The following is a 16,535-nucleotide window of genomic DNA, read 5'->3' on the forward strand; positions in this document are numbered from 1 at the left end:
AAACCTAAAAAACTGTCTGCATATAGCTTGCAATATGTTCTCAAGTCATTTCTAGGGCAAACAGACCCAAACAGCAAAGTATGAACTCACAATACAGGAAGAAAAATAAACAGGAAGAAAACAAGGGATATTATCTGGGCTATCATTAAGAGACTTGCTGTCAGGATTCAGGTCTCACACCTGGAACAGCAACACTCCAGGGATACGCTCTATTTTCATATTTCATTTAGCACCTGGAGAGGGAGGGCAAAAGATAAGCTATTTGCAGTGCTGTAATGCTTTCACCACCAGTCTATCTATTCTGGGATATTCAAGTGGTTGCTGGGAGACTAGAGCAAATTTCTTACAACCAGTCAGTTTGCACATCATGCTAAACCAAACTATGGGTTATCTGGAGTATGAAAGCACAGGATCCCAAAGAAGAGATTGCAGCCACTTTGTTCCTAAAGCTGTGTGGCTTAGTGTATTTTCTGAACCCAGGTTCATGGTTTGTTTCTTCCAGACAAACCACAAGCTGGTTATAGCTTGTGGTTTGCCTGGAGCAAGTCAACCATGAGCCCACGGTATGGGTAAAAATTGTTGTTGCTGTTTAGTCATTTAGTCGTGTCCGACTCTTCATGCCCCATGGACCAGAGCACGCCAGGCACTCCTGTCTTGCACTGCCTCCCGCAGTTTGGTCAGACTCATGTTGGTAGCTTCAAGAACACTGTCCAACCATCTCATCCTCTGTCATCCCCTTCTCCTTGTGCCCTCCATCTTTCCAGGGAGTCTTCTCTTCTCATGAGGTGGCCAAAGTATTGGAGCCTCAGCTTCACGATCTGTCCTTCCAGTGAGCATTCAGGGCTGATTTCCTTCAGAATGGATAGGTTTGATCTTCTAGCAGTCCATGGGACTCTCAAGAGTCTCCTCCAGCACCATAATTCAAAAGCATCAATTCTTCGGCGATCAGCCTTCTTTATGGTCCAGCTCTCACTTCCATACATCATGGGTAAAAATTACATTGATATATATATCATTGGCAGAGCTCTTACATGTACATTTGTTTTCCTTTATAACAAACATCAGTATAATATATCCTTAAGGTAAAGGTAAAGGTAAAGGGACCCCTGACCATTAGGTCCAGTCGTGACCGACTCTGGGGTTGCGCGCTCATCTCGCATTATTGGCCGAGGGAGCCGGCGTACAGCTTCCAGGTCATGTGGCCAGCATGACAAAGCCACTTCTGGCAAACCAGAGCAGCATATGGAAACGCCGTTTACCTTCCCGCTGTAGCGGTTCCTATTTATCTACTTGCATTTTAACGTGCTTTCGAACTGCTAGGTTGGCAGGATATATCCTTATATTGTTTCTATTATAACATCAATATATTATGTTACAATTTGCAGTTGTATTTTAGAAAAATATGAATCCACTGGAGGTTTAACCCTTCTTAATTTTTATTTTGTAAAATTGCTGTGAAAGAAACGTAAGATGCTTTACCGGTATTATGTTTTAAATTAGTTTTTAAAGCGTATCAAACATTTCCACTGAAGATCAACAATATGTGCTTTAGGAGTACTGTTCTCCAGTTTCCTCTCTGCCACCAGGGTGGAAATTGAAGCATACGGGAAAGTATAACGGTCATAACCCCCCCTCATCCATCATGAACACAAGGTACCATAGGATTAGGACAAACTAATTAACGCAGCTAGAATTTCTAAGCTTGGTACCTTTACTGCTTAGTATCCCTTTCTGGCAAATGCAGATGGCATCTAGTCAAATCCTGCACCACCTGACAAATACTACTGCCATACTGGGAGCCTGGGCGCATGATGCAGCTAAGCAGGGCAAGGTCTGGTCGGTGCCTGGATGGGGACCACCTGGGAACCACATACCTGCTGCCTCAGGTTCCATGATGGAAGACAGGTGGGATTGCAACTGAGTAAAAGGAATATTAATTTCTAGTATTCTCCAGGAATCCATCTCTATTTTATATGTGTGAACTTATTACCATTTACTTTAGTTTATTGCAACTGATAATACAGTGGGGGGGGGCAATTGCCTCTTTTAGTTTTCTTGTTATAATCAAAAATATAAAACATAAAAAATCAAGGTGGTTTGTTTCTTTTTAACTGCCCATGAACTTCCTTAAAATAAAATAAAAAGAACTATTTACAAGTCTTGCATGGTTAGCAACACAGCAAGTGGCTTAAATAGAAACCCTAAATATAGCTCTCACTTTGTCTCAAGCAGAGCTTGCCAGGCCATGCTATCTGTGCCATTGTCTCATAGGACATTTAAGCTATTAAAATATGAATTGAACGATTGCCTGAAGAGCTGCAGCAAAGGGTTTGTTTCTTTCTTTCTTTCTTTCTTTCTTTCTTTCTTTCTTTCTTTCTTTCTTTCTTTCTTTCTTTCTTTCTTTCTTACTTTCCACGTGCTAGTAAGTCTTCACAATTCATCTCTGTTGCCTCTTGATGTGGGTTTTGCTACTAATCACACTGCTGGAGGAGCCTTCTACAGGTTTCCTGTGGCCCATCCAATGAGTCAGACTCAGCAGTGTCATGATATAGAGGAGGTCTGAATGGGGAAAGCATTATCCACTGTAAGAAAGATTGCAGAGAGTGAAAAGTCGCTAACAAGGCAGCCATCTTTGGACTCTAATGAGTGCAGGCAAAGTGCACTCACTCCATCTCTGTTACAATCACTGTCAATGGAGGGGACCCAGGGTGGGCCATTTTCTGTTCTCATTATGTTTTTTGTCACGGGGGTAATTCATCAAACCTAAGAATATCTCCTGAGCTCTGTTCAGTAAAATTGCCAAAATGCATCTTCCTACTGCCAGGACTTCAAATAGCTTCATTTCTACTAGCTGATAATCCAGGGCAGGTATAAAAGTGACACGGGGAGCACAAGGAAAACTTGTTCCACATAGAATCACAGAATAGGGAGAGTTGGGAGGGAACACGAGGGTCATCTAGTCCAACCCCATGCACTGTGTGAATCCATAGCTGTCAAGTTTTCCCTTTTCTCGCGAGGAAGCCTAAGGGAATTTCCTTTAAAAAAGGGAGAACTTGACAGCTATGGTGTGAATCTCAGCTGAAGCATCCATGACAGATGGCCATTCAACCTCTGCTTGAAAAACTCCAAGGAAGGAGAGTCCACAACCTCCCGAGGGAAATAGTTCCACTGTTGAACTGCTCTTACTGTCAGAAAGTACTTCCTGATGTTTGGTTGGAATCTCTTTTCTTGCAACTTGAAGCCATTGGTTTGAGTCCTACGTTCCAGAGCAGGAGAAGACAAGCTTGCTCCATCTTTCCTGTGACAGCCCTTTAGATATTGGAAGATGGCGATCATGTCTTCTCTCCATCTCCTCTTATCCAGGCTAAATGTATGCAACTTCATCTACCATTCCTCATAAGAAACACAGTTCACCCCCCCAGGTGCTGGAAACCTGGTGTACTAATGCTGGACACATAAGTGAGACAACCAAATTTAAAAGAGATGTGCAGTATGTCCCACAAGTAAGTTTTTCTTTAGGGAGAAGGGTCGTAGCTCAGAAACACAGCAAATTATTTGCATGCAGCAAGTCCAAGGTACAATGTCTGGCATCTGCGGTCAGGTCTAGGAAGGACTCCAGCCTGAACACTCGGAAAGCTGATGCCAGTCAAATGATATGAACTAGGTGAGCCAATGGTCTGATACACATTTGAGAGTTCTTGCACAGCTGACACCACAATTAAATTGGGCCTCGGAGTCGGTGTCTGTCTCATGCACCTACTTAAAGAGGTAAGTCCATTGCTATTTGCAGAGAGCAGAAGGAACATATGAAGATCAGATTGTCTCTGCTTCAGGAATGGGCTGTTGCAAAGGTCCTGGCAATGCAAATGCAACATCAGAGAAAGTCCTGTTCATGCAGCAACAGTGGACAGTGGTCCACAAACATTCTGGAGCATTTGTCAAAAGCACAGAATCATATCCAATATTGTGTGAGTAGAAGGCAAGCTTGTCCAATGGATGTTTCCCTTCCCCTCCTTCACATGGGCGTACCCAGGAACAAATCTAGGGAGGGGGCAAGCCATGGTCATCCAGGTTGTGACATTTCAGCACGGAAAAGGCGAATGAAACCAAAATTTTATTAAATATAATTATAGCAGTGTTTTATTACGGTAGTTATATGGTAGCTATTACAATTATTTGCTTGAATTTTTTAAAATTTCTATTCTAATTACATGTCTTATACTAATATCATTTTTCTTGGGTTTGAAGAAAATGTTGAGGTTTGTTTGGTGCGGCCTTTTTACGTACCTGGACTAAACAAACCAGCAGTTGTGTGGCATAGTAATGCATATACAGTCCTGCCACCATGCACACTGGTTAAAGCAGACTACTGTGCTACACAAACTCTTCACCGGGAACAAAACTGAATTCAATAACCACATATTTTAAAGATATAGGAAAATTAAGGAGTACTCTCACCGGAGGAGAATGTTGAAGATTATGGTGTTAAGCGACCCCCAAGCTACATCTGCTTCTGCTGGTCATCTAGTCCCACCCCCTGTAATGCAAGAACATGCACCTATCCCATATGGGGATTGGGCCTGCAAAAATTTGGCTTTATCAGCACTACTATCCTGCCAACCAATAATATGCAGCTTGCCCAAATGGGGATTGAACCTGCATCATAGGGGTTATCAGCACTATTATCCTGTCAACCCAGGAATAGTACCTCAAAGTTTTGATGGGACCCTGGGGGTCATCTAGTCCAACCCCCTGTAACGCAATAATATGCAGCTTTCTCATATGGGGATAGAACCTGCAACCTTGGTGTTAATAGCACTACTATTCTGCCCAGAAAAGTACCTCAGAGATTGAGGGGTCCTAGTGGTCATCTAGTCCAACCCCCTGTAATGCAATAATATGCGGCTCTCCCATATGGGGATTGAACCTACAAGTTTCATAAAGAAGATTCCCAATCCTACCTAGAGATGCCAGGGACCTTCTGCATGCAAAGCAGGCTATCTTCACTGTGGTACAGCTCTAAGATTAGGTTAAGTAATTAGGCCAAAGGTCATTTAGTAATCTCGACAATTTACTGGAGATTTGAAGAATATAATTTATTATTGATAGAATTTTATTTATTTATTTTCTATATTAAATTATTATTATTATTATTATTATTATCATCACCATTCTTACTACTACTACTATTACTACTACTGATTATTATAGAGCATTATTTACTCTTTATGCAAGGCGAGCATAAACTAGCAGCTACGAGAGTAAAATAATCAAGCAACAATAACAAAAGCAAAACAATGTAACTAGGATTAGAGTGATTTAGCTGCTGGCTAGAAAGGGACTTAGAGGGAACCTTTACGATGCAAAAACCAACAGAGGTGACCCAGCAATCCTTCCCTGTCCCAGGGAATGGTCCACACTGAGGATGAACACTGCAACTCCGCTCTCCGCTGCCGGCTGTTTTTTTTGCTGCGCAGGAGCTTTCCCCCCTTTTTTTGCTTGTCTAGGGAGGGGCAGCTGCCCCCTCCTGCCCCATGCTGGGTGCACCCATGCTCCTTCACCTAAAAGTCTCTGCAGAGTGTGGGACAAAGCCTTTCTCTTTAGGATTAAGCAGATCAGTTTTTCCCCCCAATTGTTTTTAATTTACAGTACAGTGTTTTATACATTTTCAGTGTATTTCTAAACCTATTGTGAACCCAGAGGCTTTCAAATAGGACTGGGTGCATTTTTAAATAAGTATAGTTACACAGACTTAGAACTCTCTGAAGTCTGCGGGAATTGCTTCTGAGTAAGAATACTGAGTATTAGGACCCTTCCAGACTGGTATTATAACTGCAGGTATATCCTGACCCATTAGTGCAACAAAGGTGCTTTTATTCTGTTTCATTAGTTGTTCTGCGATGCGTCCCCCGAAGCTACCTCATTATTGCTATCTGAAGGGCAATAGAACAACCAAAGCAGGACACACCCACACCCAAACATTCGTGATATGAAAAGTTGGGGCGTTTCAGCAGGAAGTTACAGGATATGCACTGATTGGAAAGGAAGTGGTATGAGTGCCACAAAACTTTTGCAGGCACAAATAGTATTGAAAGTGGGATTGCTTGTGATTGCCCCATAAGCTCAAACCACAATGAATACGCAATACAAAAGACACCTGGAGGGGTCCTCACATTGCTAGTCCCATCTAACCACACACATAAATAGCATGGGGGAACCTTGGCCTCCAAGTAAGTATCAACAGTATAGTCAGTTTTGCTGGAGTTCTTTCCTTCCAATGTGACTAGTCAGTGAAGTTTTACAATTCCTTTTTTTTTTAATTGTCATGGGTTGAACCAATCATTTTCACAAAAAGACCTTAAGGTGAAATCTTTCATTAGATCAACTCTTAAAAAAAAAATTTTTTTTAAAAATTAAATGAAAAGTGCCTAACAGATTTTGTTTTTCATTCAAGTGAGTTATTTCAGGAGAATGCTTTAGGAAGCAGAAATGCACACAACACACTGCATTATCCAAGGCCACACAAAGCAATATAATAATGAGGCTAGATACCTGAAGCGTGGGTTAACAATTGCATCCATCTTCCCCAGCATTTGACTTTATTCATAAACTAGTTTAGTGTTCTAATTGCTCCCCAAAGCTCTGCCACTAACCTTGAATACCCCAGAATTACTATCCAGAGAAAGCTACTGTAAGCAGTTGTCTGCCGTGAGTACTGCCTTTCTGTTGAATTATCTTGTTTTCCCTTTTTCCCTAAAGCACATATCCCAATTAAAAGCAGCATTTCCCTGAAGACCTCTGGAAAAGGGACTGTATTAACAAACAATTTAAGAGTATGAAAAGTAACCTGTTCCCTAGAGTGTGTGGTACGTGGAGGATGTAATTAACGGAAAGGTACTGCTTCTGCTGTTAGCAAAGGATGCTTAGGCTCAATGAAAATTAAATACCAGTGTGGGCAAGACATCTCCAGGCAACACACATATATTAATAAAATTACCACTGTCTGTTGCTTTACATTGCAAAAACTGGGGCACAACTTGGAAACTAGAAGGATGCTGACTTAGCAAGTAACACAATGAAACTATTTCCAGGAGAGCAGTAGTGTTAGTATCTCAGAGCAAAGAGAAGATAGGAAGGTGCCTTATACTCTGACAGATCACTGATCCATCAAGCTCGCACTGTATAGATTAACAGGGTTTCCCCATACCCAGAAACAACAGGGAGTGACCATGGGGCCCTTTGAATGCAAAGCTTCATTCCAAGTGCTCACAACAGTGAGCTGGGATAGCTTGGCTGGTAAGCATGAGAAACAACCTCAGGGTCGTGGGTTTGACCCCTACATTGGGAAAAAGATTCCTGTATTGCAGGGAGTTGGGCTAGATGATCCTCAGGATCTCTTCCAACTCAATGCTTCTATGATGAGCTATTGTCCTTCCCTTGAAAACAATGAACGCAAGTAGAACAGCTGCAGTCTTTCCAGGAGCAAGTGGATAATATGTCGATGCCGTGCACATTTAAGGACCTGACTGAGCCAGACAGTTCCAGGCATGAATACATAGGTGTTTAAAGGTGAGCAAACACATGTATAGGATATCCACATGTAATGAGTTTGCTCACCAGTGTAAGACTGTTGTTTCCCATAGCACTCAAGGTGTGGGGTTGCTGTGAGAGCCACTGTGCAGGTAACCTCACTAGAGAATTAACAGAAAACTGTTTATTGCTCAAAAAGTTACGTAAAGAGAAAGCAGCAAATGCCTTTCCAAGACCCTTAAAAGAAGTGCTCATTTTTCGCTTTCAAATGTTTGAAAATCATAATAAAAGGCTCACAATAAAAGGTATGCCATTTATCAGATTATTGTTGCATAATTATAGAAAAAAGCGTAGGAACAAAGATTTAAGGTTGTGTGTCAGGTTCCAAATTATGCCTCCTAAAGTCATCTGCTTCCTTTAAAAAAAATTAGGCTATTAAAGTGAAGCCAATGATGTTCTGAAAAGTTCATTTCTTTTTAGAATATTATTGACTGATTGGAAGTCCCTCTTAATTAGCTTCCTTCCTTCCTTAAAAGGTCACCTCAGTTTCAATTTCCATTCTGCCGTTATCGCCTCCTTGCTGGAGGAGGAACCTTAGGAAAGGTCCAGTGCTATTTCTAGCAACACCAATAGGATGGTTCAGATCCCTCTGAACAGCCCAAAGCCCACAACTGACGTGGGTTAATTCCTACCTTTCGCAAAAGAAAGCAGATTCGTTCAATATTTCTCAATCGCTCTCTCTGTCAAAGAAAAGAGAGAAAGGGAAGGGTGAAAGGGTACAATTTAAGACACTCATGAATCAAGGAAACTATATCCAAATAGAGTAAACTCAACTCAAGGGGTACTGTGATGAAGAGGGAGTGCACATGTATTGGGGTTTTGACACAATGAGGATTAACTTCTGCAATCAGGAGACTTTGGTACCCATGGCTATGCAATTGAAAACTCTTATTTTCTAGAAGTCTCAATCACATGGAGAGGTGCTTTGGACACAAAAAACTCCCCACTGCAGTTCATCCTCATTATGCGAAGAAGCTGGTGAATTGGTGTATCCTTGAAGACAATGCTGTACCTATGTTGACTCTTCAACCTAGTAATGACTGAAAAGCACTTGACTTGGGTAGAGTTTCGTTAGTAATTAGTTAGTGGTAATAAAATCTGTGCCCACTACTTCAAGATGTAATGTTGTGTCTAAGGAAGTCATCCCATTCATGCAAGGATATCTGCTTGCACAGTGGAACGTCCTCTTCCTTTCCTCTCCCCTTGTGTGCTCCCCCAAATGTGCTCCAGAGGGTTGGAGGAATCCCCAGAACAGATTTGGGAAGTGCCTAGGGGAAGAGATGAAGGGGACAAATAAAATGATTGCTTTATTGATTCCATTGCACATGCAGAAGGCCTTGTGCAAATGGGACGACTTCCTTGGATACAAACCATTGTAATGCATTATCCACCAACATAATTTGGATGACACCGGGAAGCAGATTCAGCCTCAAATCTAGTAAATTCAGTCATTTTAGTTAAAGTCTCTGTTCATTCTTACATCTGCCATGGTGTAGCAGAAGTTGCTTCCTCTATAGGGTAAAGGTTACCACCACTGAGTGGATCCACATCCTTACAAATGGGCAGTGCATGATGGCAGTGAAGGCAAGGGGTGTCTGAGTCAGCACTGTGTGTAGACACACTTTTTTCCTTTATGGCCAGAGACATCCAACAAGTAATTGCTGCTTTAAGTGTAACCATGGTGATGAACACTGGCAGACCTGAGCTTTACCCAGAAAGTTTAAGGAAGCCCTCTCTAGTCTTCCAGTTTAAGCTTGGCATTTCAGCTTGGTTAAGCAAACACTGCCACTTGCCTTGTGTGTGTGTGTGTTTTATTTATTCATTTCACCACTCAACTTGCTTCACCGGTTTTCAAAGACGTTGGGAAAACCCCTCTGCCTTCCCTTCAGGTTCTATTTAGATAAACATGGCTACTCTTCCTTTCACCAACAGAATGTATCAGCTATTGCATCAGAGACAAATTCTCTCACCTCATAAGCAAGTTTAATTTGATTTGCTACAGTGGCTATCTCCCTCTTACACTGTGAGACTTCAATCTGCTTCTCTAGGCAAAAATGGACATGAATTCCTACAGCGGTCATGAGTGGCAAGAATACATAGTCATGCAACTTTGGAGAGAGATAACTTCTCTGCTGTAAAGCTTGAAATCCTTAAAAGGGAAAATGATTCCCTAGGATGAGGCGCTGGCTAAAGCCAGGCATCAAGGGGAATTCAAATTCTACATTCCCTCTGGAAATAACAGGGTAGTTATTAAAGGTTAACAGACTTAAGCAGTGCAGCATCTACAATTGGTCTCTTAGTCATTTAACTATGGGCCATAGGCTCACATAGCTGTTCTTCAAGCCTATCTTTTGGAGAGATGCTATTCCTGAAACCTTTGAGAGCTGCCACCAGTCAGTGCTGGGATAAACAGACCATAGCCTAACTTGACGTGAGGAAACTTCATATATCCACAATCTTCACTGCTTTGCCTCCATATACAGCTGTTTCAGATGTTATAGAAAATGTAGATTCCCCACTATGTGAATAAGCCATGACAAGTCTCAAGCTTGCTTGCTCCCTCCTCCTCTCCCTTCTTCTCATATGCTCCAGAGGAAATTGGAAGCATCTATTTCCACTTTTAAACAAACCAGTATTCTCTGGTTAGTCCCAGGATTAAGTCAGGAGTAAGCCACTGTTTCTGATCCAGGCTTGTTCATTAATTCAAGTTTAAACAAAACACAATTCATTGACTCTGAACATAAAACAGGTCACTGTGGTTTGTTTAAAACTCAAGAGGATGCTTTTGATATCCTCTTCTGGCATGCAATAGGAGAGGGAAAGAGGGGCATGTGAGGCCAAGGCTCATTCACATAGTGGCGAACCATCCTCTAACCTCTCATTAACCCCATTGTCAGGATTTCTGGGGATGAGGTAGTTTTGTCACAGCCATTATGGTGGAGCAATGGAGCAACAATCTCTCTCTGAGAAATGCAACTAAAATGTATTTTCACTCATATATTACCCACAGGGAGTCAACATGTCTGTATGATGAGAGTGGCCGGATAATCAGCTGACCACTTCGCTATATGACAAGCTATGTGTAATGCGTGTTGACTTTGCCCTTCAAAAGCACAGCTGATTTTCAGTTATGTGAGTCAACCCTTGGTATGTGCCTTTTTCCATTCCAACACCTCTCATTTCTGAATCAGAAATAATTATATCAAGACTCACCCTGTTTACATATTAAAATAAAATTCACTTTTGGGCAATCCTGATTCAAATCCATATTTTTGTTGACAGTTTAGCATTACCATAAAAACTAAATTACTATAAAATAACAGAACAGAACTCACCGCATGTGCTGGGTTGCACTGATCTATAGGGCTCTTGAAGTCTGTCTTTAACTCATCAAATGCGATTATCTGCAAGAGAAATTTTTCAAACACTGAAATTACATTACTTACAAACAGGTTCCCACCACCACCATTAATTTATCCTCTCCTACTATGGAGAAAATCCATCCTTTCAATTATAATAGATTCAATCCAGATTATCTCCAAGACAACTGGCACTGATGTCATCTGTGCATAGGCTACTTGGTGTGAATTTGTTGTACAAAAATGTGATAATGGCAGTTGTTTGAACTTCCATATCTGAGAGATCAAAACCATGCACACCTTCCCAGGTCCCAAGTACTTTCATCCCACAGACAAACCAGAAGAGCAACTGTATTACTCAGTAGCAGCAAAAAGATCTAATGTGTGTTAGTGCCATAGAATAGGGATGGAGAGCCTGTGGGCCTCCAGATGTTGTTGGACTTTAATTCCCACCAGCCCTAGCAAACATGGCCAAATATGGGAATTGCAGTCCATAAAAAAACAACAACCCAAAACTGGAGTGTCACAGGTTCCCCATTCTGGCTTCAGAAGCTAACTGGTCTGTCATGTCATTAGCTCTTGGCGATGCCAAGGCATTTTTATCTTTAAAAGGCTTTTCTCATTATTTTTCTCTGTGCTTTTGTACGCGAAGATTCTTGCACGTAGACAAATTGGAGTGATCTATTGGTAGGTGTGTTCTGCCCACCCAGATACAAATTCCAAATATTAATACTCGTGTCAGCTTCCTGAAGTGTGTGTTCAGATCAATATGTATCTATATGCAGCCACACTTACACGACCTTTTCTACATGACTATTAATCTCAGTGTTCTTCACAAATAATGTGAGAATCAAATCTAGCTTCAGGCAGAGAGCAAAACTCCAAAGAATATACCCCAGCAACCTGAGTGGACATATTACGAGCCAAAATATGTTAGGTTCTCTGGCCTCTATCCTCCACCTGGCTTAGAGGAAGACTTAGAAGGGGAGGAGGCATTGCCTAGAGAACCACCATCTTCCAGTCCAAGACCTTCCAGGTCAGAGGATGTGGTATTACTGACTCTTCAGACTCAGAGGACAACCCCAATGGAGTGTACACTGCTGTATCTGTGCTTTATGACTCAGTGGCTGTAGAATCATGCACTGGCCCTTTAAGGACCACAGATAGCTCCCAAAGGGAATGAGGTTAACAGCCGTCCAGGCCAGACAGGCCTTCATGTTGCTCAGGCAACAGCTCTTAGGAGAATTCCAGCCAGCTTCTCCCACAATGATCTGTCCAGGGTCCTGACAGGCTGTGCTTTGCCTTGCCTGTTGTGATTCTGAACAGCTTATCTTGACTTTATTCGTTTGGGTGTATCTCTGCCCATTCAGTAAGTAACACTCCTCCAACCCAGCCTCCCTTGGAAGTCTCAAGTTGACCTAGGACAGGACGAAGTGGACAGGTGATAATTGTATGTAAGGAAAATTAACCTGCACACCCCTCCCCCAGTTTAAATAGGTGCTGGGGGCAGGCAAGCTGAATCAGAGCAATGGTGTTTGGTGGGGGTTTCCTTCTTGCCCCCTAAAGTGGTTTTGATTAAAATCACTCCCAAGGGTCTTTTAATCCTATGAGCTCACTTCCAGGGGCTAATGGCAGATGGGAGAGTTTTCATTGGTATCACATGCAGCAGCTGATCCAGCTTCCCCTCATCCCTATGGTGGAATATACATTACAAAAACTGAGTGTGTTAATTGCTCCCTAACACTTATACACTCAGGTCCCACTATCCACATCCTCACTATCAAAAAATCCACTTATCCACACATAAATAATTAAATATATCTTGCAGCATGCTCTGCAGATTCAGATATCCGGACAGTCAACTTTCTTAATTCTTTGTTTGCTTGTGCCTTGCTGGTCGGTAGCAGCCATTTTCAGGCAGAAAGCACAGAGTGGAGGGGGAGCGAGATCAGATGAATCAGGGAGCAGGAGAGATCGGATAAATCAGGTCCCCCACCTTTGTCTCTCTTTTGCTGATTGATTGCAATCATTTTAGGAAGACACCATGGAGGTTGGGGGAGAGATGGGACAAATCCCACATTAGAAATATTTCCATAGGAAATAATGTAAATCATGGACTCGTTATGCAAATGCTCACCTAACGAACGATTCCTGGCAAATGCATTCTGTTCATTAAATGGGACCTGCATGCATACAATTAATATCATTCTTAGTTTGGCCCTAACTCATAACTTTCGCAAATGCAGATACTTTGCTTTAACATTCAGTTCTAAGAATGTGCCAATAATTCTGCAGGAATTTGCCAACAGCTAGCTATCTTGTTATTCCTCCTTAAGTGAACCTTCTTGAACCTACAAGTGTTAAACAATTATCATCCAGTGGCTAATGTTCTCTTTTGGGGCAAGGTGCTGAAGATGGTGGTGAAGGTCCAGATTCAGGTTTGCTTGGAGGAAATTGAATATCTGGATGCATTTCAGTCTGTTTTCAGGCCTGGTCATGGTGCTGAAACTGCCTTGATCACCCTGGCTCATGGCATTTGTCAGATATAGGGGAGCATCAAAAATAATGGGGGGGGGGGCGACTTTTGATACCATTGACCACAGTATCCTTCTGGAGTGGCTCAGAGAGGTTAATTCCCTTATTTGTGTTTCATATGATCTTTTATTTCATTTTTGTCTCATGAGTTTGAAAGTAGTTTTCAAAACTTGGCCAAAGAAAGTGCTTTCCTTCATTAACAACATTATTTCCTGTTCGCTATATCTGTAGCATATTGCAAATTCTGAATCACCTAATATCCCCGTTTTTAAAGAAGTATGAATAACATATGGGACCACACAATATGACATCTTGTTTTGCTGAGGTCATATTAAATAGTGATTCACATTGGGCTTTTCGTTTAATAATACCCTGAATCTTCTGCTATTAAATTGCTTTTTGAAAAATGCGAAATACTTTAATTCTAAGTATTTTCTTATTTTATTTAAGAAAAATATATATTTTAAAATACAATGCTTCCCAAAGTAGTTTACAAAAATGTACACAAGCACACCTAATACATATTTTGGAAAGTGGTTTGTCAGTCTGACTAGCTGTCTGTCTCCGAAAAATCTTACACATCACTTGGGAAGACAGGCGAACTAATATCAGTGTACTGGATGAAGCAAAGATCACCAGTGTTGAAGCAATGATTCTTCAACATCAACTTCATTGGACTGGTCATGTTGTGCATCTTCCAAAGCAACTACTCTATTCCGAACTTAAAAATGGAAAGCGTAATGCTGGTGGTCAACAAAAGAGGTTTAAAGACTGTCTCAAGGCAAATCTTAAAAAAATGTAGTATAAACACTGACAACTGGGAAACACTGGCCTGTGAGCGCTCCAGTTAGAGAACAGCCTTTACCAAAGGTATCATGGGCTTTGAAGACACTCCAACTCAGGACGCAAGGGAGAAACATGCTAAGAGGAAGTCACGCTTGGCAAATCCACACTGTGGTCAACTCTCACCCGGGAACCAATTTCCCCACTGTGGGAGGACGTGTGGGTCCAGAATTGGCCTCCACAGTCACTTACGGACTCATTGTTTATGGAAGACGATCTTACTCAGCTACGAGTGATCGCCAAAGAAAGAAGAAGAAAAGAAGAAGTCTGTTCTCTATAGTTTCAGCCTCCTCTTGAGATATCATTGTCAAACCTGGCATGAGGGTTCCTAAGATGGATGCTGGACAGCATTTTGAATCAAATAGACAAACTGAAATGTCACTTTCATTTGACTTTTGCCCATTTTCTGGCATATCATCACCAACCTCTAGATATCATCACCAACCTCAGCATGAGGATTCCCAAGGTGGGGCTGGAGGACTTCAGCACTGTTTAGATGCTGGGTGCCATTTTGACTCAAGATGGTGGACCAAAGCATTACTTTGGTGTGACCTCAATTTTTTAGCATAGGTTCTGCCACTAGGCATGCGTATTGTGGGAGTCACTGCCACCACTGTTGCAGAAGCCACCACCAGAGGGTGGTGCCACTGAGATCTCTGCAGCTGGTAATTATTTCCATCAATGATACTATGTGATATAAAGGCCATGAAGGCTTGGCACACAGAAGCATTCATCAGGGGGGAGGAGTTAAAATGGTTGGTATATGACAGCTGTTCTGTTACTATTGGCCATATGCAGAAAAGTTTAACGAGAGAGAATCTCCTTCGCAAGCCACATCATTAGCCTCTAGATTAAAGATGCCACACCAAGGCAACACAGTTTTTGAAACATAAATAAGAATTGACATGATTTAAACTCAGATATCATCAATAAAGAGGCTTTGCTCTTATCATTTAATTCCTCCTGACAACAGCTGAAGCACACATGGGAAAATAAGCATTCTTTTAAACAAAATAAAAAATTTCCTTCCAGCAGCACCCTAGAGACGAACTAAGTTTGTCATAGGTATGAGGTTTTGTGGGCATGTACACTTCTTCAGATATGGGTATCTTCTTCAGATTCAGGGTATCTGAAAAAGTGTGCATGCACACGAAAGCTCATAGGTATCCCTGCTCCCTATTCAGCCCCCCACCCCACCCCCAGGCGGGCCCATTTAGCAATCTTGGGCCTTGTTGCTGGAAAAGGCCTGTTTTCAGTTGAAACAAAATAAAAATATTCCTTCCAGCAGCACCTTAAAGCCCAACTAAGGTGCTGCTGGAAGGAATTTTTTTTATTTTGTTTCGACTACGTCAGACCAACACGGCTACCTACCTGTAACATTCTTTTAAAATAAGAGTCAAATGATTGCAGAAAACAGTTCTGGGAGGAATTCGACAAAGTGCTGTGCTGATCGTTCTGTCAGGACAAGCATCCCAGTTTGCCAGTTGGAAAGATCCCCCCTCCCTGTGCATTGTTCTGGGGGTCTTCCCACCCCCAAGACCCAAGAGTCAATTTGGGGAGTGTAGGGGGATGAGAGGGGGAGAAGTCCCATTGCACAAATGGAATTCTTTGCACACAGCTAGCTTCCGCTTATGGGCCTGATTAGTTAAACCCTGCCGTTTGTTTCTACTCCTGAAAGTACCGTAGATATGAAACAACCAGCTTAGCTGATAACATACCTTAGCTGCAGCCTGCCAGAGATCACATCCCCTGCCTCTGACTCATTTGCTTCTTACCTACCAGTGTCAGAATTAGACCCCAGCTGCAGCCTGCCACAAAGCTAGCCTCCAGGCTTGATGACAATACAGCAATGTATTAAGTACTGTGTAGACCCTCTATTTTAAATCCATTTCCAGCTAATTGCAGGAAAACAATGCCACAGCAACACTAAAGATCTCTGACATGGAGGCAACCATTCTTTGCATATTTAACTATGTGATACAAAAGTTAAGTTTTATCCAGCTCCAAGTTGAGACTACCTTTGCCAACAGCTAGCAGCACATTCCAGCTGAGTGCTCAAAAGATACACTTGAAGGAAGATTCCCATCTAAGCCTTAGCTCCTGTCTATTGTAGCTGTGCTGTATAAACTCTACCTCTCTTTTAAATCTGAACCAGTGAAGGTGGTGAAGGACTTGCATGAGTGCCTGGAGGCGGTTGGAGGATGGATG

At 42.0% G+C, this 16,535-nt stretch overlaps 1 protein-coding gene across 2 annotated transcripts in view; it reads right to left on the bottom strand.

Annotated features, from left to right (window-relative positions):
• Positions 1 to 16,535, bottom strand: part of CNIH3 (cornichon family AMPA receptor auxiliary protein 3) — a 63,288-nt gene that overhangs the window by 14,892 nt on the left and 31,861 nt on the right. For both annotated transcript variants that reach the window (XM_088666648.1, XM_035110676.3), the window contains exons 2-3: positions 10,926 to 10,994; positions 8,223 to 8,270 (exon numbers count right to left, since the gene is read on the bottom strand). In XM_088666648.1, the coding sequence (XP_088522774.1) occupies positions 8,223 to 8,270; positions 10,926 to 10,994 (117 nt within the window). The remainder of the gene's footprint in view (positions 1 to 8,222; positions 8,271 to 10,925; positions 10,995 to 16,535) is intronic.

This window comes from Zootoca vivipara, chromosome 3 (genome assembly GCF_965207765.1).
Source record: "Zootoca vivipara chromosome 3, rZooViv2.hap1.1, whole genome shotgun sequence".
Taxonomy (NCBI): Eukaryota; Metazoa; Chordata; class Lepidosauria; order Squamata; family Lacertidae; genus Zootoca; species Zootoca vivipara.